Source organism: Odontesthes bonariensis, chromosome 1, assembly GCF_027942865.1.
Source record: "Odontesthes bonariensis isolate fOdoBon6 chromosome 1, fOdoBon6.hap1, whole genome shotgun sequence".
In the NCBI taxonomy this organism is placed as follows: Eukaryota; Metazoa; Chordata; class Actinopteri; order Atheriniformes; family Atherinopsidae; genus Odontesthes; species Odontesthes bonariensis.
This window is the reverse complement of record NC_134506.1, coordinates 45,689,371-45,712,725: the sequence shown is the minus strand read 5'-3', so window position 1 is coordinate 45,712,725 and position 23,355 is coordinate 45,689,371. Positions and strand designations below refer to the sequence as shown.

The window sequence follows — 23,355 nt, the reverse complement described above, 5'->3', positions numbered from 1 at the left end:
GGCTCCATCAAAAAAAGGGGCTGCTCTCACCAGATTACGTTCACCGGGACAGCTTCTACGGTTCGGCTGGTCGAAGGTACCATTTGTGACAGACGGTGAGTGTTCGGCGCCTTCGCGGAGGATGTTAAAAAATGTCCAAACAGCCAGTTAATCATTCCAGAAGGCACGCTAGCTTTAGCCTGTTAGCTAGCTGAGTGGAAACTGGAGCAGGAAATGCCACAGCCAGGGTGGCACACACAGCCATCCCCGTTTCCACCTAAACCCATTAATTAGTGCATTTTTAGATCTTATTGCGGTCACTTAACATCGAACCTGGAGGAGTGGGGACCACCTCCGACCAGGTCAATCAATCAATCAATCAATTAATCAATCAATCTTTATTTATATAGCGCATTTCATACCACAGGCACCTCAATGTGCTTTACATAAAGACATACAGAAAAAATACAACACAGAAATACAGGTAACTAAAAACATCAATCAGGTAATTTTAGTTAACAGTAGGATTGGTATAACTATGACAGAGCAAAAGTAAATTTAGCTAATAGTAGGATTGGTAGGTGTTCATCTAATTCCCAAAGCTTGTTTGATGGAGGAAACCTGGAATTAAACGCGACACGCAGACGTTTGTGAGTTAGCCTGAAGTGTGAACACACCATTTTACTTATTTACAGGTTTTAAAACCTACGTACACGCTTGAAGACGATTCATGGCCTACTTTTAACTGAAGCAAACCGTCATTAACTCACGCGAGGTCAGCGTTTAACGAGCCGGAAATGAGCCTTGATGAATCTGATAACTCCAGACTGTGCCGGCTGCTCACAGTCAGCTTCATTTGAGATAAAACCTCATGGTCACAGGCTCACTTTCCTCCTCGAGCTGGGACTAAAAAGACAAGAATCCTGGGGGTGTTGGAAGTGTCCCGCAGCTGGGTGTGGTTGTGCTGTGGGACATGCCAGGTTTGCTGCTTCCTGGTCCGAAGACGTTTCCTCCTGAGGTGAATGGATGGAGCCACGTCTCTTTCAGCCTCTGATTGAATGCAGATGTGGGTTTCCAAAAAAGGTTCTGAGTGAGGCGTTTGTTCCAACAAGATCCCAACCGCAAGATCAAAACCTTGATTGTGTGTGTTGCGTTGGAGTAATTTATCTACTAACCTCTGACGAACTGGTTTTTAAGTGTCTCATCTGACAACATAGTTTAATTCTGTAGATTTGCATGTAAGACAAAAAAAAAATGCAGCACATCTCACTTTTTTAAAGAGGCTGGAATAGTCGGAGATTTTGTGTTTGAACAGGAAAATCACCTAAGATCCAGTCGCATCAGCTCTACACGATCATATAAACAGTCCCAGCTGGTAGGGGTAATATACGAGATTAATAATTTAAAGGGATAGTTCGCCTCTTTTAACATGAAGCTGTGTAACATCCCATATCAGCAACATCATTTCTGAACATCTTCTTACCCCCCTGCTGCGTCCTGTGAGCAGAGTTCCAGCCTCGTTTTGGTGTTGATGAAGGTAGTCCGGCTAGTTGGCTGGGGTTTAAAAAATAAAGCGTTTTGCTTCTCAGAACAATATGCGTTCAACAGAGTAATACATTTGCATCACAAAATCGTTCTCCAGGAAAAAGTCAGACCTCACAATCTCTTGGCCCTATTTTCTCTCCCTTCGTATCACTGCCTGCTGTGTAGACCGAGCAGAGTCTAGTAAAGCAAAACGCTTTATTTTTTAAACCCCAGCCAACTAGCCGGACTACCTTCATCAACACCAAAACGAGGCTGGAACTCTGCTCACAGGACGCAGCAGGGGGTAAGAAGATGTTCAGAAATTATGCTGCTGATATGGGATGTTACACAGCTTCATGTCAAAAGAGGCGAACTGTCCCTTTAAACAAAAGTAGAGCGTTCTCCAGGAAGACACTGGATATATATCGGTGACCTTTGACCTCTCATGACTCATCGAACCAGCTCAGCTTATCTGTTGGACAGCCATGTCGACATACTTATGCCAGTTAATAGACAAGGCTGCAAACAGCAGGTATTTGTCTCTTAAATTGTCATTTTAAGAGTTTCTTGAACCCGTGTACGGAGCAATTAAGCACATCAAAGGTAGAAATGAATAAACAGCACTTTAGTTTGATAAGAAAAGGATTATAAATTGACTTTTATACAGTCGGCACCTCATTTTAAACATTGGTCATAGATAACTAAAACATTTCTAAGTAGATAGGAGACTCTTTGACCGTCTGCATTTTCACCAGCGGCTCAGCTAAGTACCAGGAACATATCCTGTAAATATTTAATTTTATTTATTTCGTCATATTGCCCCCGAGCTCGGCTTTCTTCTGCTGTGCCACCCGTCACAGCAACATTAGTATATAGCATTAATACCTCCATAACGTCAATCCTCCTTCCTCTCTTTGAGTTTCATGGAAGAATGTAAGCGAACAACGTAATTTTACAGCTTGATTGTTGTGATTAAAATCACCGGTGAAGGACGGTGCTGCTCTGTGTAGGCTGCAGACGATGATGCTCAGTTGTCCACGTGTCCTGGAATCGCATAATTTCCACATTTCTTTCCACATTTCTTTCCATTCAGCTTGTTTAAAAAATGTTCTTTCAGTTTTATTTCTAAAGCGCCAAATCAAAACAAATGTAATCTCAAGGAACTTCAAATATACAGTCCAGTTCAAGCCAATGAGAGTCCAATTCACTGTAATACAACCGTAATCAAATCCAATTCATTACATTTCTAATTGGTCCAAGTCGTACATACAGAAGCCAGTAAAGGGATTTCCGGAAATGTGTCTGCTGCAGCTAAAGACCGTGGTGAAGTTGGTTCGATATTGGTTTGAAAAAAAAGACACCTTATTTACTTATTGTGAATATCTGTCGAATATACGAATATCCAATATAAAACCAGCTTCACCACGGTCTGTAGCGGCAGCTGCAGCAGCAACATTTCCGGAAAGGTACTGGCTTGATTAAATTCATTCTGGACTCTATATCCGACCACATGAAGACCTCGGGACACTTTGGTTTGGCTTTAGGGACCCTCTACTCACTACCACGTAAGTGTTATGTTGTTTGGAGCTGTAGAAGAGGTATAAAAATAGCGTTTTGTAGCGGTGACATGATATGCCCCTCTCACTTCCAGGCTAACGACTTTTGGCTAAAAACGGTCAAATCGAAATTCTCAAAACACATCCGAATGACATGATTTTGATGTCAACTCAACGTATGTACTCCCAACATCCCGTAAATTGATCTAAAGTGCATTTTACTCCGGATTATCCCTTTAAAGAAAAGTAGCCGAGCCAAGGAAACCAACAAATTGCACTGAAACTTCTCTTCCATCCAATCTCCCCTCCTGAGTGTGCACAAGGAAAAAACCTCCCTTCTTTACAGGAAGAAACCTCCAAATAATTAGACCCACTTTGGGCTCTTTCTGTCCCTCTAAAACAGTGATTCTGTGTTTCAGTGCTCGTGGGTTTGGGCTCATTAAAGATGTGGAAAGCAGCAGCAGGACAGAATGTTAAGGTGGCTTTAGACGCTGAGGGAGACGACTGGGAGACCGACCCCGACTTTGAGGTACCTGTACTCTGCTTCATCCTCCTCATCGCTGCTCGTTGTCTTAGTCTAACTCTGTACGTACGTTTCAGAACGATGTGTCGGAGAAGGAGCAGCGTTGGGGGGCCAAAACGGTGGCCGGCTCCGGACATCAGGAGCACATAGAGTGAGAAGACGAGTAGCTTTGGTCGTGTGTGGCATACAGGGGGGAGTGTTCAGAATGCGTTAGCTAACCGTGTTCCTCTGTGGTGTAGCATTCACCAGCTGCGTGAGACGGTGTCGACGGAGCACACCAGCCTGAAGCAGAAGGAGCTGGAGGGCATGCCCAAGGCCTCGCATGGGTACGGGGGGAAGTTTGGAGTGCAGCAGGATCGCATGGACAAGGTAAGGGAGGGCAGATTCCTGTTTGTTAATGTTGATACCATAACAGTCGGGGCATGTGTTACTGATAGAACCACGTTAGCAGCTCAACTCCAACTGGAAAAGTACGACTCTCTCAATGAAAACCGGACAGATACCGTTTTATTTTACCGCCGACTCCAAACGCCAAACCTACGTGTTTACTTTGCAATGTTGCGGTACTTAATATAAGGAGTATAATGTCCGGAGACGCCACCTGGAAAAACACCCGATTCTGATTTCATTTCGAAAGGGAGACGACATTTTGTGACCAAAATATTTTTCTTTTTAGTATTTTAAAGTGAAAAATACATCGGGTTCTATTTATTTAGAGAAGTTTTTAATGCACTTTTTGATGTTCTTATGTAAATGTACTTTATTTCTACAGCCCTTTACAGACAATCCTTACGCTGTACCAAAGTGCTTTACAGCAGGTAATAAATAAAGAGAAGAAGAAATAAAATATGAATAAAAACAATAAAAGAACAGTGAAAGCAATAAAATACAACAAAATCAAATAAGATAAAAGTGTCACACTACTGGGTATTAAAAGCCATCCTAAATAAGTAGGTTTTTAGCCCAGATTTGAAGAGGTATGTCAGATATGTTTATTTCATTTCAAAAGGGAAAACTATTTCCTCACCACTTTTTGTTTTAATGCCCGGGTTATATCAGGAATGAGAGTATTGCGACTACCTCAGTTCATTTAAAAGTTTTGAAATGTGTTTTACAAAAATACGAAATGATGAATAAACATCACACGTTGTTTCATTATATTTGTGTTGGTTTGAAATCTGTCATCATCACCTCCTTCTTACTGACCGCTGAAAATGTCCGGCCCAGCTTAAGGTCTCGGTTTTAAAAATCTGGCCCAACTGAATTTGTACTTGAATAGTCCTGGTTTAAAGCACGCCCAGCAGGTAATGCCTGTTCCATGAGCTCACCATAAATTTAATATGAAGATGTGGAACAAGCTTTCATCACAGCTGAGTTGCACCAAAACAAACCACAGATCAGTCCGTACTGTGTCCTAATTTACCAAATATACTCTGCCATTCGTTGATTTTATTCTTGTCCTTATTTCCAGAGAAGAAATCTCTAAAGTTGATGTGAAAAAGAAGCCTTTTTTTTTTTTTTTTACTGATTTAAAAGCCCTTTGAGTCCCTGCTGCAGTTTTTCTGATGTTCGTGTGAACAGGCCGAGTTGGTTGTGGCCGTTTTACACTCGATAATCCTTGTTGGCGAGCAGCTCTGTCCCTCCACACCGCAGCATGAATGTGATGACCGAGCTCTGTTTACACCAAACTGTGCGTCTGTGACGAGTCGCTGCCTCCGTGTCAAACTGCTGCCTCAGTTTGCAGCTCAAATGTTTGCTCTTTGCTCCGTTTTACTGCCTCAACGCAGAGTTTCTGTAGAGATACGAAGCAAAATCACTGAATTATTCAACTGTTTTTCAAATTTCTTCCCCATTAATTTATCTATAATGTTCTTTTTGGTACTTATTACTAATTTTAATATGATGAACTGTTTCATACTTTGGTGATTCGCTCTGTACTGATGGAGCACGGTGGCCGCCTGCTAGCTTCATCTGCTAGCATCACATGCTAGCTTCACCTGCTAGCTTCACCTGCTAGCTTCACCTGCTGGCTTATCTTGCTGGCTTATCCTGCTGGTTTATCCTGCTGGCTTATCCTGCTGGCTTATCCTGCTGGTTTATCCTGCTGGCTTATCCTGCTGGCTTATCCTGCTAGCTTATCCTGCTAGCTTATCCTCTTAGCTTATCCTGCTAGCTTCACCTGCTAGCTTCACTGTTAGCTTCACCTGCTAGCATCACCTGCTAGCTTCACCTGTTAGCTTCACCTGCTAGTATCACCTGCTAGCTTCACTGTTAGCTTCACCTGCTAGCTTCACTGTTAGCTTCACCTGCTAGCTTATCCTGCTAGCTTATCCTGCTAGCTTCACCTGCTAGTATCACCTGCTAGCATCACCTGTTAGCTTCACCTGTTAGCTTCACCTGCTAGCTTCACCTGCTAGCTTCACTGTTAGCTTCACCTGCTAGTATCACCTGCTAGCTTCACTGTTAGCTTCACCTGCTAGTATCACCTGCTAGTATCACCTGTTAGCTTCACCTGCAAGCTTCACCTGCTAGCTTCAGCTGGCACAGTTTTCTCTGTACACATTTTGAGTGCACGCACTCTGCACAGAGGACAGCTTAACGCTTCAGACTTTCTCACCTGTTTGTCCTTTTGCCTTCAGTCTGCAGTGGGTCACGACTATCAGATCAAGTTGTCGAAGCACTGCTCCCAGACGGACACGTCCAAGGGATTCGGAGGGAAGTTTGGAGTGCAGGCTGACCGTGTTGACCAGGTATATCTTCTGGCCGTTTAAAACATGTGAGGTGATGGTCTCCCTTCAGCTGAACAGTCTGATCTCTCGTACTGAGCAGCGTGGTGTCGCTAAACACTTCAGTTTTGAGATTAAGTCAGTAGAATAAGCCTTCTGATGCGTCTGTCTGAGGTTCTGAAAGTTTTCTGATTGTGATGAATGTCTCGGTACGCAGAGACCAAGCACAGGATCTCCAATCTAAATTATTTAAAGTGCTCACATTGTGAATGTAAAATAAATGTGGTTACTGACTGGAACTTTAGCGTCAATAACACAAAGCTATCGGTTTAGTCTTCAGTGCTCAGTATGACATCATTTAATATATATCAGTGCGTACAGAAAAGGGCAAAAGTGGTCAGGAGGCCCTTTGGTAAACACGTCGGCTGAATAATTCTGCTTCTTCCTCTCTCATTCCAGTCAGCCGTCGGCTTCGAGTATGCTGGAAAGACGGAGAAACACGCTTCTCAGAAAGGTGATGTCCTAACTTGTCTTTTACTGAGCCTGCTGAAACCCATCTTCAGAGTTCTTCACATTCTTTCCATAAACGAGCAGCTGTGTCCAGATCAGGAAACTAAATCTCTAATGATGCATTCAGCGTGTGTCTTCAGCCTTCTCACTTAGCTGATAAGTGGCCGTAAACAGTTTAAAGCTGTTTCCCACAGACGTGGCCTAAAGGGGAGAATATTTTCACTGCTGTTTGTTCCTGTTCTGATGATCAGAATGTGGCTGATATCAGACCTGCCATGGTTCATTATAGATAATGTTGTGTCACTAACAATTTAAATTAAAAACCTGTTGAAGGCCTGCTGGCTTAATATAAATATATATATATATATATATCTTTTAACATTTTTATTATGATTTTTCATTGATTTAAACATTGACATTTAAACCTGAACATTATATCTGACAATAATAAAAATAAATAAATAAAATAGAATAAGAATAAAACAAAAAAATTATACTAATGTAGATAAATAATAATTAATAAAACAAAAATGCATTCCAATAGGGTCACAGCAGTTCACAAATTGCAGAACTTGTACAGGTAATCACAATTCAAGGTTGTGAGTTTCCAGAAAGTCCATATAAGCTCTCCATAAGTGAGGACTTCACATATAGTTACAACACTGTTCATAATTACAGATGTAAAAGATGAACAGAATTCAACTGACTCCAGTTCTCACAGTCCATGCTGGCTTCTTAGATGTTAGTATGAGCTGCTTTCCCATGATTCCACACCGTCTCCACCTATGAGTCCTGAATGCGGTGTCACCATATTACAGACAGCAGGACTCCTCAGAGGGCTCAGAAATAAATTGTCCGGTGTCTTCAGTGTTTTAACTGTGATGTTCTGCCTCAGTCTGACCTCTGACCCCTTCCATTCAGACTACACCACTGGCTTTGGGGGACGATACGGCGTGCAGGCAGATCGTGTCGACAAGAGCGCTTTGGGCTTCGATTACCAAGGAAAAACCGAGAAGCACGAGTCCCAGAAAGGTTGGTCCGCATTTCAGGCTCTGCAGTAATGCTAATGATGCCGAGATGGAGCCGATGCACACACCAACACATGCACAAGCACACACTGACGGGCCTTCATTCATTCATTTCCTCCTCTTTCCTCAGTCTTTGTCTGCTTTTCTACAACTGGCTCTTAGAAAGTCTTCTGAGCCCATTACAGGGTTCTGAGTGTGGTTAGGACTCATTCTCACATTATTACAGAAAAAGACTGAACACAGTTTCTTTGAATTACAATGAAGATGCGCATCTTTGCAAAGACTTGACTCCCTGTCTTTTATTTTCTTTGTACACCCCCCCATCCCGTCTTTTCCTGTGTCGTTCGGGACGTGGTCAGATTACGCCAAGGGCTTCGGCGGCAAGTACGGCGTTGAGACCGACAAGGTGGACAAGAGCGCCATGGGCTTCGAGTACCAGGGCAAAACGGAGAGGCACGAGTCCCAGAAAGGTCGGTAGATAACCTGAGGAGCTGTTGCCTTAAATTTGTGAAGATGACATGCAAAAACAATGGGTGCAGTGATTTCATCCTCTGCTAACTGTGTCGCTGTAATCCCACTTATTGAGTTTATGATCCGCAGTAAACAGCCATCTTGTGTGCTGAACACAAACTGCTGCCAGTGATTTTCAGCTCAGGGGAATATTTACTTTCAGTTTGTAGTCAGTGGATTTATGTGTCCGGAGGCCCCGGCTGAGACACACCCTGCCTTAACTTGTTTCAACACCGCAGAGCGTTTTTTACCTGTAGCATCTTGTCTGACACACCTGTGCGGGCTTCACTTGGTGATAACTGGGTCACATGATCCGATAACCAGCCCTTAGAAACAGCCTGACGGGGACAGATGTTTGTTACATGCATGAAAAACGATGACTTTGAGCCGTATTAAAGGGACAGTTCGCCTCTTTTGACATGAAGCTGTATAACATCCCATATCAGCAACATCATTTCTGAACATCTTCTTACCCCCTGCTGCGTCCTGTGAGCAGAGTTCCAGCCTCGTTTTGGTGTTGATGAAGGTAGTCCGGCTAGTTGGCTGGGGTTTAAAAAATAAAGCGCTTTGCTTCTCAGAACAATATGCGTTCAACAGAGTAATACATTTGCATCACAAAATGGTTCTCCAGGAAAAAGTCAGACCTCACAATCGCTTGGCCCTATTTTCTCTCCCTTCGTATCACTGCCTGCTGCCGACAGCCGCGCCTGTTACGGTGTTTGCTGCTCGGAAGCAGGGGACTGCTTGGTCTGCACTTCGGTCTGCACAGCAGGCAGTGATACGAAGGGAGAGAAAATAGGGCCAAGCGATTGTGAGGTCTGACTTTTTCCTGGAGAACCATTTTGTGATGCAAATGTATTACTCTTTTGAACACATATTGTTTTGAGAAGCAAAACGCTTTATTTTTGTGGCCCCAGCAAACTAGTCGGACTACCTTCATCAGCACCAAAACGAGAACAAGAAGATGTTCATAAATGATGTTGCTAACATGGGATGTCATACAGCTCCATGTCAAAAGAGGCGAACTATCCCTTTAACGTGCGTCAGAGTTGTTGTTAGTTTAAAACTGGAGAATCTCTAACAACAAGTGTTTGTTTACCTCTGTTTCCTTCACGCATTAAAGTTAAATAATAAGAATTAATGACATTGAGTGGCATCTGAAGGTACTCTACTGTAGACTTTTTAAATTATAGGTTTACAAACTGGTGGAAAGTTACTGAAACCTCTTCTGTGGCAGCTTAGCTTGAGAATGTCGGAGTTTGACCTAAACGGCTACTTTAATTTTACCGGCTCACAGTATGACTGATCCAGTGTAAAATGACATGTGCTGTGACTCTTCTTGCTCTTTTTGCTCTTTCTGTTTGACCTTACTGTGGAGCCAGCTTTCATAAAATCAGCTGTTTAATGTGTACATGTCGCCCTGCAGACTACGTGAAGGGCTTCGGGGGCAAGTTTGGCGTGCAGACGGACAGACAGGACAAATCTGCGCTGGGATGGGATCATCAGGAGAAGCTCCAGCTGCACGAGTCCCAGAAAGGTGCTGCACTTTGTTTGGTTTCTGCCAAAATCCGATGAGGTTCGGTCACTAATTCCTTGTTGAACGTTGACTCCTCCCATCTGACACGTGACGGTTTTTATTTAATACTTCAGGTTCAGTTGTGAGGAGACGTGTTTTATAAATGTCACGACTAACAGATGTACATGAGCAGTCACTTTTTACTGACCTTTAAAGTTCCACATCAAAGTTTTCCAGAACTTTGGGACCTCTCTGCCTTTACAAGCTGTCTGCTTTAAGTTCAGCAGACAGTTTTTTTTTCAGCTGTGATGTGGTTTCATTGTGGCTCCAATGTGGTTTATAAGAGTTCAACAACTTCCCCAATCGACTCAGAAAGAGGAAGTGAAACCGCAGCTGAGATTTGTTTGCATGTCGAACTTGCAAATGTTGCTCACATGGAACGGCTTTAAAGGGGAACTCCGGGGCATTTGAAGCGCATTTCCATTGCTAGAGGTTGTCAAATACTGACAGTAGGACACAGAGAGGTGCAAATCTGCGCTCCCTGTGTGGAGATAGCGCTGTTCGCACAGCCTGTCATGCGAGGCTAATACGTGGTGGCTAAGGGGCAAGAGCTAAACCTTCCACGTAAAACAACAACTTGCACACTGCAGAAACGTCACACCACTTTATAAACCATCCGACAATAAAGTCACAAGCCTTACCATCAAAACCATATGCATGGTTCTCACATTACTGGCATGGGGACGTTACAAAACAACTTTATAAACAGCATGTCACTCACCGGCTGGTTGTAGGCTCGCGCATGTGAAAGCCCAAAAGAGTCGATGGAGAATAATCCCATTTACAAAACAATTATATTCTCTAGAAAAACTGCGTTCAAGTATTTAAAACATTACAACAATACATGCCCAGTAATATTGTTGTAATGTTTTAAATACTTGAACGCAGTTTTTCTAGAGAAGATAATTGTTTTGTATATGTGATTATCGTCCATCGACTCTTTTGGGCTTTCACATGCGCGAGCGTACAACCAGCCGGTGAGTTACATGCTGTTTATAAAGTTGTTTTGTAACGTCCCCATGCCAGTAATGTGAGAACCATGCATATGGTTTTGATGGTAAGGCTTGTGACTTTATTGTCGGATGGGTTATAAAGTGGTGTGACGTTTCTGCAGTGTGCAAGTTGTTGTTTTACGTGGAAGGGTTAGCGCTTGCCCCTTAGCCACCACGTATTAGCCTCGCATGACAGGCTGTGCGAACAGCGCGATCTCCACACAGGGAGCGCAGATTTGCACCTCTCTGTGTCCTACTGTCAGTATTTGACAACCTCTAGCAATGGAAATGCGCTTCAAATGCCCCGGAGTTCCCCTTTAAATAAAGTTCAGCAGTTTACAAGCTAAAGAGGCAAACTGAGAGAAATTCAGATGCTTTAAACCCACAAAAAGCCTCTTTTTGAAGGTCGGTGTGTTCGCTTTTATCACAACAGGGATGGCTGCAGGGTTGAGAAACAGAAGCGACAAGAGAAACTGTCTTAAATGACTGTTCAGAGAGAAGTAAGGTTTTAGCTGTTAACACTGGAGTTGTTTCACCCCGTTCCGTCTCCTCTTAGAGACGATCACATCGACCCTCGGCCTCCTGCAGGGATGCAGGCTTAGCTCAGATTGATCATGATGAAGCACTTTACATTTTGATGGTGGACGTCAGCAACGTGGCCCCCGTGTAAACGGCTCAGTCGGTTAACAGCAGAAATATTCTCCTGAAGCCTCGTTTCCACTGTCGGTACGGGTCCCTTTGGGGTCAGCTTGCGTTCCCACTGTACAAAGGGGACCCTCAGGGGTGGGCGGAGTGCGTGCTGAAGCGAAAATAGCAAATAACAGCAAATAACATCCATACTTTACCTAACTTACTGCACTTACTCTAGCACTAGTTATGCTCTTAGCTGTTTGGTTTTGGAAGGAAATGCACTTTTGATTTCTTGTGACCTGAAGTTCTTTTGCCGACCGATGTGGAACACACTGATTGTAAGTCGCTTTGGATAAAAGCGTTTGCAGAATGACCGTAATGTAATGTAATAATTTCGAACCACCTCCAGTGTTTTCGGTCCACGCCGCTCCTGCTGTTGTGGTCCTTGATCCGCCGGTAATCGCTCCGAAGCTTCTTCAGCTTAAAGCCTCTAGCATGGTTGCTGCGTCTGCTCGCGCGAGCGGTGTTGATGACGTCACGACTTTGTGCCCGCCATATATAGTGGCGCAAGTCGATGCGCCAGTCGTTGCAATTTTCTCCGTCACAGAGGTGGCGCTGCTACGTGAAGGTTAGCGCTACTCTACAACCACGAAAGTGGAGAAGAAAACAATGAAGAGCAGGAAGACTGTCACCAATGATACTGCTGCAGTTTTCGGATAATTTTAATTTTTTAATTCAGTTAAGAGGTGACTGTCTGAAGCCCCCGGCATCACCACTTTGAGTCTCTGCCCTCTTCTTTGCCTTCACGTATCTGTCCCGTAGCTTCTTCCACACATTCTTACAGAACTCTCCCTCTTTCCCCAAAGTTTTGCCCATCTCTGTGCAGCAGTTTTAGGAGTTTACGTGCTCCCTGTGCTGTTTCACTGCAGTTTCGTACAGCTGCCTGTACAAACGCACCTCCTCACTGAGCCTGGTCTCACATCGGTCCACGACAAGGGAAGCGCCAGGCCTGAAACATCATTTTGACGTCACGGGCTGCCACCGCCGTGACAGACGCGTCAACCATGCTAGCGCCTTAATGCCACACCGGCTCGCGGTCCGGTTGAAATCACTCTCTGACATTTTTGCGGCAATCAGCTGGAAAACTTTAGTAGTGGAAACACTGAAATAAGCGAACCGTTCTGAACCGACCCGTACCGGACTGCATAGTGGGAACGAGGCTTAAGAGGGCTCGGGTTAGAAAGCAGCCAGAAATGGAAACTTTCTGTGCAGACCTGAGTGAAGCGGAAGGTAAACAGGAAGTAGTTCTGCAGTCGTTGAGAGGCTGGTGGTCGAAGCTGAACCGGCAGCACTGAGCTCCTCAGAGGAGTCTCCTTCATATCTGTGTGCCCTGCTGGAGCTTCACTGTCCGTCTGTATAAACTCTGTGTGTGTACAGTTTGTGACGTGTCTGCCCATATATATATATATATGTGTGTGTGTGTGTGTGTGTTATGTTGCAGACTATAAGCGTGGGTTTGGAGGGCAGTATGGGGTAGAGGTGGAGAAGCAGGACCAGTGTGCCCTGGGCTATGAGCACAAGGAGAGCCTGGCCAAGCACGAATCCCAGAAAGGCACAGATACCCCCCTGATCACACCACCCAGCCCCGCCCTCCTGATCCCCACTTTCCCCTCCCTCTCAGCTTCTTTGGCACCATTCTTTCAGCAGCAGCTGTTTTCTGTCAGGAGGCGAACACGCCCGTTCTGTCGCTGCACGGTTACCCAGCCTCCACCTCTGCAGCACCGACCGATGGACACGAACCGCTTAGATCCCAAAACCAACGCTGCCAGCATGTTTCTTTGCTGTTCCTCTTCCTGTTTGGCACTTAGATCCCACTCTGACGTTTCCTGTAATTTTAAATCCCAGTCGTTTAGCACAGAGGAATATCAGGCTCTGCTCTGCTGTTCGGTCGCAGAATTCCTGCTTTTGGTTGTTTTTATTGTACGTTTTCAACAAGGAATAACTCGCATTGAAGTTATTTACTACTTATGATGTTTAGTCCTGCAGATACTGTTTCTCCCTTTAAATTTTGTTTCAGGTACCCCAACAATGCCATTTTAAGGGGATAAATGATTAGATAAATAAGATTTTTTTTTTTTTTAACATCAGAAGATGTTCAATTAGATAAGTACTTTATTCATCCCAATTTGGGAAATTATTGTTGCAGCAGCGTACATTTAACAAGCAAATAGAATTAGAAAAGAAATGGAATCAAAATGGAGAATAAACATTAGCTATATACAAATCTACAGTATGAAGAGTAGTAGGGTAAATAATAGTAATAATAATAATGAACATCAGTAAACTAAATAAAATAAAAACAGATTTGTACATTTAACAATAAAGGTAAAAAATACATTTAACTGAGCAGACTGAACCAATAAGAAATATAGGGTATATGGATAATTTACATTATATTGTACAATGATGATATTTGTGCAAATGTTATTAGTGCAAAATGAGCAATTATTGTTTTAATAACGCACCAATGTATAATTTTCTAACATTTTATAAAAGAAAACGTCAATATTCAAATGTTATAGATAAATAAAACAAGCAGACAAAATAAAATGAAGGATATAAATGCATTTTCAAGCCTTTGAGGAGTGATTAAGTGACTCCATCTCTTGTTTAAGAGAATCTCCGCTTTTTCATAAAAAAACAGCAACGATTTAAAGCCTTTTTCTACACGTGTGGAAAAAAAAACTCTGCAGGATGCGGTCAATTTTCTGAGGCAAATGAAAAATAAGAACTTTTTAAAGTTATATTCTGGTTAAACTTACAGACCGAGTCCTTAAAACCTTTTGTGAACTTTTAGTTTCCACAGTCGGTTAAATAGTTTTTACATGTCCTGGATTGTGTCCAGTGTGTGCTGCTCAGGTGTGGCAGCTTTATCTCGTCACATGAATGAAACGCCGTGCACGGCCCCTCATTCTGAGCCATGACGTGGTGTCAGTTTGATGGCTTCTCATCCCGCTGTACGAGCTGACAGAAGCTGTGCTGTAAAAGGTCCTCACGGTCCTGATGGAAGCTGGCACCGTGGACAGTCTGCGCCACCTGGCTGTGCTGCTCCCTGCCTGCCTCCTCACTGTTTCCTGCTCTGTCATGGCGCCGCTTGTCATTCGTTCACTTACGCAGTGCATGAGCATTTCACGGAGGCCTCCTGTACACAAACAGCTGATCTTCAGTGTGGAGATTAAGCTCAGATGGCTGTTTGACCTCCAGTCTGGCTTAAGTTGAACAGATCTGATCAGTCCTGCTGTCACAGGGTTAGGCCTCTCTCTGACTCTCTGACTCTGACTCTCTGACTCTGACTCTCTGACTCTCTGAGACTCTGACGCTCTGACTCTCTAACGCTCTGACTCTGACGCTCTGACTCTGACTCTCTGACGCTCTGAGACTCTGACGCTCTGACTCTCTAACGCTCTGACTCTGACGCTCTGACTCTGACTCTCTGACGCTCTGACTCTGACGCTCTGACTCTGACGCTCTGACTCTGACGCTCTGACTCTGACTCTCTGACTCTGACTCTCTGACTCTGACTCTCTGACTCTCTGACGCTCTGACTCTCTGACGCTCTGACGCTCTGACGCTCTGACGCTCTGACTCTCTGACTCTCTGACGCTCTGACGCTCTGACTCTCTGACTCTCTGACTCTGACGCTCTGACGCTCTGACGCTCTGACTCTCTGACGCTCTGACGCTCTGACTCTCTGACGCTCTGACGCTCTGACTCTCTGACTCTCTGACGCTCTGACGCTCTGACGCTCTGACGCTCTGACTCTCTGACTCTCTGACTCTGACTCTCTGACGCTCTGACTCTGACTCTGACGCTCTGACTCTGACTCTGACGCTCTGACTCTGACTCTGACGCTCCGACACTTGACTCTTGACTCAACATTCATTCTTTTGTTTCTGCTCTGTTCAGGTTTGCATGAGCTCATCAGCCATTCATTCGATTCCAGAAGTTCTTCTTTCAAACTCCTCCGCCCACAGTCCGCTTCCTCTGAACTCCCAGACGCCGGCAGGGCTTTCAAACCAGATTCTGAACCGTGTTAACGTCAGTTCTGATGGAAGCTGACTGTAGTGGAGGCTTTAACCTTCCACAGAGAATGATGTTCCCTTATCTGCTGTTCGTTTCCAGATTACTCTAAAGGCTTCGGAGGGAAATTTGGAGTCCAGAACGATCGGATGGACAAGGTAACACATGTTTTAGTTGTGTTTGTAGTTGTGTGGAGGGGACGCTGACTCATCTCTTCACCCGTTTGTTGGACAGAGCGCAGGAACATTTGAAGATGTGGCGAAGCCGACCTCGTCTTACCAGAAAACCAAACCTGTGGAGGCTGGTGAGCAGTCGTCGTTGTCATCATCGGCAGCTGTTGAGCTGGCGCTTTGGTCACCATGTGAGCTCACCATCACTTCCTTTCTCTCCTCTTCACCGCTCAGCCGGCAGCAGCACAGGAAGCATCAAAGCTCGCTTTGAGAACATCGCCAAGCAGAAGGAGGAGGAGGACCGAAAGAGGGCCGAGGAGGAGCAAGCGCGTCGGCAGGCCAAGGAGAAGCAGGAGCAGGACGAGGCTCGCCTCAAAATGGAGGCCACCACCGAGGCGCCCTCTCCCGCCAGCCCCAGTCCTGCCCCCTCTCCCGTCCCCGCCGCCAGCCCCAGTCCTGCCCCGAGCCCCACTCCTCCCGTTCAGCCGGCTTCAGCTTCAGCGTACCAGGTGGGTTCTGCTGGGCTGGTGGTCCCAAAACGTCCTGATGTGGAGAAACTTTAACACTCAGCGTTCTGTTTCAAAGATGTAGCCTTAGGGGAGCTTAGAAAGGTTCATTTGATTAATATACGGACAGTTTCACATTGATTGTTTGTCATATTAGGATTAATGATTGTCAAAGCTGCCATGTTATTTATGGTTTTATCTTTCAGTTGTCTTTAAACGTCATCATTATTTCAGCAAACACAGTAATCTGGCATGTTGTTCATCATCGTGTTGTTCCTTTAGATACACTCTTTACAGCAGATTCCTCCCCCCCTCACCCTGTCTGACCTTCTCTCCAACACTGTTAGAATGTTTCCAGCGACGCTGCTGAGAACGAAGAGCAGGTGTACGAGGTGGAGCCGCAGGATCAGTACGCGCAGCAGGAGGATTTGTACCAGAACCCGGAGGAGCCCACAGCAGCAGGTACAGCAGCGGGTACAGCAGCACAGGTACAGCAGCGGGTACATTAGCACAGGTACAGCAGCGGGTACATTAGCACAGGTACAGCAGCGGGTACATTAGCACAGGTACAGCAGCACAGGTACAGCAGCGGGTACATTAGCACAGGTACAGCAGCGGGTACATTAGCACAGGTACAGCAGCAGGTACATTAGCACAGGTACAGCAGCGGGTACAGCAGCGGGTACAGCAGCTTTTCATACAGAAGAAACACGCAATTCATTCAGTCTATAAATTAGGATGGGGTTTATATTCATCATCCAAGTAGGAAAAACTTCCATCTTCTGTCCAGCAGTTGGCCAAAGCAACAATGTTGCTGTGAATAAGTGATGAATTCTGGTTAGAGTACGATTTTTCTCCCTAAAATCCAAATTAGGAACTGTTGCTGTGATCACCTGAAACGTGCTTCACATCCAGAGGTGGGTAGAGTAGCCAAAAATTGTACTCGAGTAAAAGTAAAAAGTCGTTATCCAAATAATTACTTGAGGAAGAGTAAAGAAGTGCTTGGTGAAAAAACTACTCAAGTACTGAGTAACTGTTGAGTAACGTCTGATTTATTTGTTAACACAAGCATTCAATCAGACAGACAAAAATACTAAATAATCATCTTTAGGCAAATTAGAGTTCATCCAATTGATAAAATAAATTAAAATGAATTCATTAATTACAAAATAGCTTAAATTAAAATAATCCAGGTAAATTCAAGAACTTCAATAAAAGATAAAAGAGACTTAGGAAATGTTTAAAACATATGTAACCCATATGTAACCTAAAAAACAAACATTCACCTATCCATGGGGAAAAAACGAGTTTAGGAAACTTAGCGCTACATGTTTCCTCAAGTTAGATGTTGAGTTTCTGCTGAAATGTGCGTTTGTTTTGGTTGACACAGAAGACACATAATGTAGCTGCTGTTTCTCACTCTTTGTAAGGTAAACATGCTTTCAGTATGAGGCCTCGTCTGCGTCTTCATTTCCCACCGTTGGTTCTGACATTTTTCATCTGTTTCTTTCTTTGTTTGCTACGACTGCTAATGCTAAAGCTAACCCGTCCCGCCGCTGAGATCGAGTACGGTCACGTGACCAGACTGCACGGCTGCGTCTGATTGGTGGAACACAGTCAGGTGGTAGAGCCTTTGGGGGAAGTCTCTCTCTCTGTCAGAATAAAACATTAAAATGAGGCGTACGCGGGGGGATAAAAATAATGAGGCGTAGAATACCAAAGAGGTAAGAAGAAAAGTAACCGGCTCATTGTAGCCTAATGTAGCGGAGTAAGAGGACAGTTTCTGCTGCACACATCTACTCAAGGAAAAGTAAAAAGTATAGGGATTTAAAACTACTACTAGAAGTATAATGTTTTTCAAAAACTCACTCAAGTAAATGTAACTCGTTACTACCCACCTCTGTTCACATCCTTCTGATCCATAAGATCAGAGCAAATGTTGCGATGTGGTCCAGCTCCAGTTTTTGTACAGAAGTGTGACACCCTACAGACGATTGATTGTTTTTTATTGAGTCTGCAGTTCGGTGCTGTGCCTCTGTGACAGATGTGTTAACAACGTTCCACAGGAGTTCAGTATTAACTGACAGTAACTGTATTTCAGTGCACACACCACTTATTCATGTTGGCAGCCGTGTCAGACAGGTGAAGTGGTTCTTTCTTTAGCCTGACAGACACAGTTGAGGGTTCAGAAAAGAAAAAAAACCTTTTTCTTGTGTTTCTTAATTTATGTCTGAAGGAGAAACCTTTTGACCAAAGGATACACAGTTCAGTTTGAAAACTCTACAACTAGAATTGAGTGAAATGATCGAGCCCGAGTCGATCTGTGGTCTTTGACCTTTACCAACCGTTGGTCTCTTGCAGCCGAGCAGCAGTACGAGTACGGCGAGGACCTCGGGTTGACGGCCGTGGCTCTATACGACTACCAAGCAGGTGAGACTGACGGCCGAGTGCCTTTTCTATCGGGATGGAAAGTAATGTCTCTGTCACACCAGCGTCTATAATGAGAACCAGAAAATACACCCGACCCGAGCTGAGAGAACCAGCAGCTTGGTGGATTCTGATTGGTTCAAGTTTGCTTTTCATAGACGGATGCTTCATCCAATCACCTACTCTGTGGTTTTTTTTTATTTTTATTTTTTTATTTTTATTTGGAAGTGGTGCTCATTTCCAAATCTCTGTTTGATCGTTCCAAACTTCAGCGTTGGTTCTGTGAAACAAACCTTATCTGGCATCTCTTCTGAAACATGCAGCTGTGAATCAGGGGGAATCCCAGATGTTTACAGGGTTGGATGTAAATCAAATCAAATTTATTTATATAGCTCATTTAATGTACAAAACAATTCAAAGTGCTTCACATAAAATAAAAGCATTGCAGCAGGAAGCATTAAAAATGCATGAAATAATATAAAGAGAAACAAATAAAATCATTTAAATGAATTTAAAAACCAGCAACAGTCCAGATAAGTTCAAAGGTATCGTGCAGATTTCATGCAAAGACGCATGAGAACAGAAATGTTTTTAACCTGGATTTAAAAATGTCTCCATTTGGTGAAAGTTTAATCTCCACTGGCAGTTTGTTCCACTTGTTTGCAGCATAACAGCTAAATGCTGCTTCTCCATGTTTAGTCTGGACTCTGGACTGGACCAGCTGACCTGAGTCCTTGGATCTCAGAGCTCTGCTGGCTTTATATTCTCTGAACAGATCACAGATTGTAAACCATCAGCAGGCTTTTAAAATCTATTCTGTGACTGACTGGAAGCCAGAGTAAAGATTTTAAAGCTGCTGTGATGTGTTCAGATCTCTTAGTCCGGGTTAAAACTCCAGCAGCAGCGTTCTGGATGAGCTGCAGATGTTTAATGCTCTTTTTGGGAAGTCCAGTTAAAAGAGCGTTACAGTGATGGAGTCTACTGGAGATGAATGCATGGATGAGTTTCTCCTGGTCTGTTTGGGAGAGGAAACCTTTAATTCTGTTGATGTTTCTGAGATGGTAAAAAGCTGCCTTGGTGACAGCTTTGATGTGGCTGCTGAAAGTCAGATCTGAGTCTATCAACACTCCGAGGTTACCAACCTGGTCAGTGATTGTAAGGGCCCGAGTCTCAAGATATGTACCAACGCTGACCCTCTTCTCTTTGCTACCAAACAGAATGATCTCAGTTTTGTCTTCATTTATCTGTAGAAAATTCTCTCTCATCCAGGTGTTTACTTCCTCCAGACACTGACACAGAACGTCTGCTGGGCTGCAGTCGTCCGGTGACAGACACATAAAGTTGTGTATCGTTTGCACAACTGTGATAATTGATGTTAAAGTTCTGCAATATCTGACCCAAAGGGAGCATATACAAGTTAAACAGAAGAGGTCCAAGAATTGACCCCTGGGGGACTCCACAAGTCATGGCCACTCGCTCAGATTCATAGCTGCCAATTGTAACAAAATAACTCCGGCCTTCTAAGTAGGACCTGACGAGCTAACGAGTTAACTCGCCCAGCCCTAGTTTACAGGGTTGGATGTAGTGAACTATTCAGCTGTCGTTAACTTCTGATTCTCCTGATAAATTCCAGCCCAGTAACTCCCAGTAGCGGTAACTGGACCGACTGGTTGTTTGGATAAAGAAGAACCTGAAGTCTGAAAGCTCCTTCATCACTCTTCTCTGTTTCAGCCGGTGACGACGAGATCTCCTTCGACCCCGATGACATCATCACCAACATCGAGATGATTGACGAGGGCTGGTGGCGCGGCGTGTGCCGAGGCTCTTACGGCCTTTTCCCAGCCAATTACGTGGAGGTTCGGCAGTGAGGACGCGTCGCCACGACGACGCGCCTCCTCATCTTTGTGCAGAGGGAGGAGACGGATCCCTTTTCACACTTTGGTCTTTTCTCTCTTCACCTCATCTTGGCGCTCCGACACATGTGCGAGACGTCCTCGGGTCTCCTAACCGTCTTCAGTAACCCCTCCTCTAACCTTCAGGTCACCTGGCTTCTCTCTCCGTCTTAACGGGCTCAAACGTTTCATTAAAACCGCACGATGCGACACGGTCCCGAAACCTGAGCTGAAGTTGCATCTTGCAGTTTAAATTTTTTTTAAAAACGAGATTCCGGATCGAGTTGAGCTTCACGAGGTGCCGATCAGGTGTTACTTTGTTTTCCTTCACATTTGAAAAGTATTTTAGTCTCTCACCAAAGACCAGAGTGACGACGTAAAAGAGCTTCAAACGTCTCAACAGGTTTCAGGGTGCTGCTCACAGTCGTAGCTCCGCCTTCATGTCAGCAGGAGCACTTTAAGGAGGAGGAAGCACGCGTTATCGGTGAGTTAAGGCTGGGTTAACTCTTAGTGAACGCTGTGTTAACGCTGAGTCATCGGGGGTTAACGCTGAGTTAAAGCTGAGTCATGATGGCCTGTCCAGCACACTGACCAACAAGCGTTGAGGTGTGTGTTGCACAGGAGCTTCAGTTCTCTCCTGATTTGAAGCTGCGCTCGTTCAGAATCTGTTCTGCTTTCCGCCTCAGTTTGGGATTCTTTTTAAAAAAAAAAAAAAATGATGAGTAATGTTTCCCCTTCACTGGTGTTTAAATCATCCTCGGGAATCACGGGGGCCAGAATTTTAACTTTGGCAAGTCGCACCGTTAAAAACACTGCGGCTCGTCTTCATTTTTCTGCAGCGATTTATTGATTCCAGACTTGGAATCTTGTACAGAGAGATGATTTATGATGCTCGAGGAAAAAGAAAGAAATCATTGAAAGCTTAATTTAGTTGCTGTCGCTGTCTTTTCTTTGGATGTGGACGAGGCTTAGTTTGTCTTCCCGGCGTCGGTGGCGCTCGCTGCTGAACTCAGAGACAGCTTTAAGGAGCAGGGACTCTGGACACGAGGCGTGTAGAGACGTGTTAAGGCAACAGCCTTCGGTACATCCTCCAAACGCTAATTATTCCTACCAGACGGCAGGTTCCACAGACTGTGGATGGCAGCAGTGTAGCTTAAAGTGTGCGTGCGTGCGTGCGTGCGGACCTTCATTTCTTCATCTTTGGGGTTTTATAATAAAAAGTGACCTTTTTCAAATGTATTATTTTTATCTGTTCCGCTGTTTGCTTGAGTTACATCATTACCTGCTTGTTTTTTATTTTAGTTTCAATAAATAAAGTATGAATAATGAAGCTGTTTTGGTACATTATTTAAAGAGATGATACCCACCTCCAGGCAACACCTGCTCTGCAAACCGTTGATTTTTCTGCTCCTGATTTTGGGGGCGGATCCAAAATCACAATTTCCCGACACGGTTGGATTGTGTAAATGATGCCAGCTTTAGAAATAATTAGACCTGTCCGATGTGTTGATGAGCTAACTGCTCTGCTTCATTCCTGGAATACATCTCCAAACACCAGAATCTGCAGAACTCTGAACTGTAGGACAATGCTATCAAGAAAAAGTTCATTCTCTGAACTGATGTGAGCTGACAGCTGTGGATCAGAGTCGTGCTCGGAGGGGTCGAAGCATCCGGCACTAGGGCTGAACGATATATCGTTATCGTATCTGTATCGAGATATGAACATTCAAGAAAGTAATTTCGAAAAAGCAACGATATAAACGATATATTCCCCCGCGCTCGCCTTGCTTATACAGCTCCGGCAGTCACCATAAACATTACTTTTAAGATTGCGCTTGAACGCACCCCACCGCCAGCCAACCACAAAGCTTATTTCACGCTTGCTGTGGATCGCCAGCTGAAGCCAACCAATGACAAACATAGGAGGGTGGGAGTGAGGGAGAAGTAGACTGAGACGCACACAGCCACACACATTCACGGCGAAATCAAAACGAAAGAAACGAAAGAAAAGTGACTCTTTGGCCGGTGGCAGTGCAGAATCTAATTTTGTGCCAAAACATAAATCATCCTCCATTATTTGGCGGTATTTTAGATTTAGAAAGGATGATGTCGACCAGAGCGAGGTGTTGTGCAGGTCGTGCTTGGCGAAAATTAATCAATAAAACTGCACTCTTTTGTTTTGTTTTTATTTTTCTGAAAAATGCTTGGTTTTCACCGAACCCATAGTCGTATCGTATCGTATCGATATCGAGATATTTGGCATGAATATCGAGATATGAAATTTTGTCCCTATCGTTCAGCCCTATCCGGCACCACGGCTGACGTGGAGGTTCTGGGCCGTGCATCTACTCAGAGAAACGGAGCCGCCAGCACGTAAGTCACGCAATTTAAATGATATCGATAGCTTAGTTTGCTGCTGGAAGGTGACCAGAATTGTAATGTCTTTAATATGTGATTTTATGTCTGTGGTTTCCTTCCTTAAAATGATCCCGCTCTGTTGTTTGGTTGAGCGGATCTCTGCTCTGAGACAACAGGTGGGTCTGCTGAACCCTCATTAACAGATCTGAGACCACAAAGACGAACGTTTTTATATACTTGATTGCTTTAATGTCTCATGTCTGGCTGGGGTTTTTCCTCAGAATATATGTTAGAATAACACCTTTTACAGCAGGAAATAAAATGCACTGGAAATGTACGGATTAGTCCTTTAGTGCCTGGACTAGAAC

The 23,355-nt window shown here is 44.3% G+C and overlaps 1 protein-coding gene across 2 annotated transcripts; it reads left to right on the top strand.

Moving 5' to 3' along the window:
* Positions 1-10: 10 nt before the first annotated feature.
* On the top strand, positions 11-21,959 carry cttn (cortactin). 2 transcript variants are annotated; one of them, XM_075468263.1, is made up of 16 exons: positions 11-95; positions 3,479-3,588; positions 3,660-3,733; positions 3,822-3,951; positions 6,222-6,332; positions 6,768-6,822; positions 7,740-7,850; positions 8,206-8,316; positions 9,783-9,893; positions 13,056-13,166; positions 15,737-15,792; positions 15,869-15,938; positions 16,039-16,313; positions 16,658-16,772; positions 18,672-18,740; positions 20,469-21,959. In XM_075468263.1, the coding sequence occupies exons 2-16, from the start codon at positions 3,505-3,507 to the stop codon at positions 20,603-20,605; spliced, it is 1,620 nt and encodes a 539-aa protein (XP_075324378.1). In that variant the 5' UTR covers positions 11-95; positions 3,479-3,504; the 3' UTR covers positions 20,606-21,959. The 2 variants fall into 2 exon arrangements, with proteins under 2 accessions (XP_075324378.1, XP_075324387.1); XM_075468272.1 differs by lacking the exon at positions 13,056-13,166.
* Positions 21,960-23,355: the final 1,396 nt, after the last annotated feature.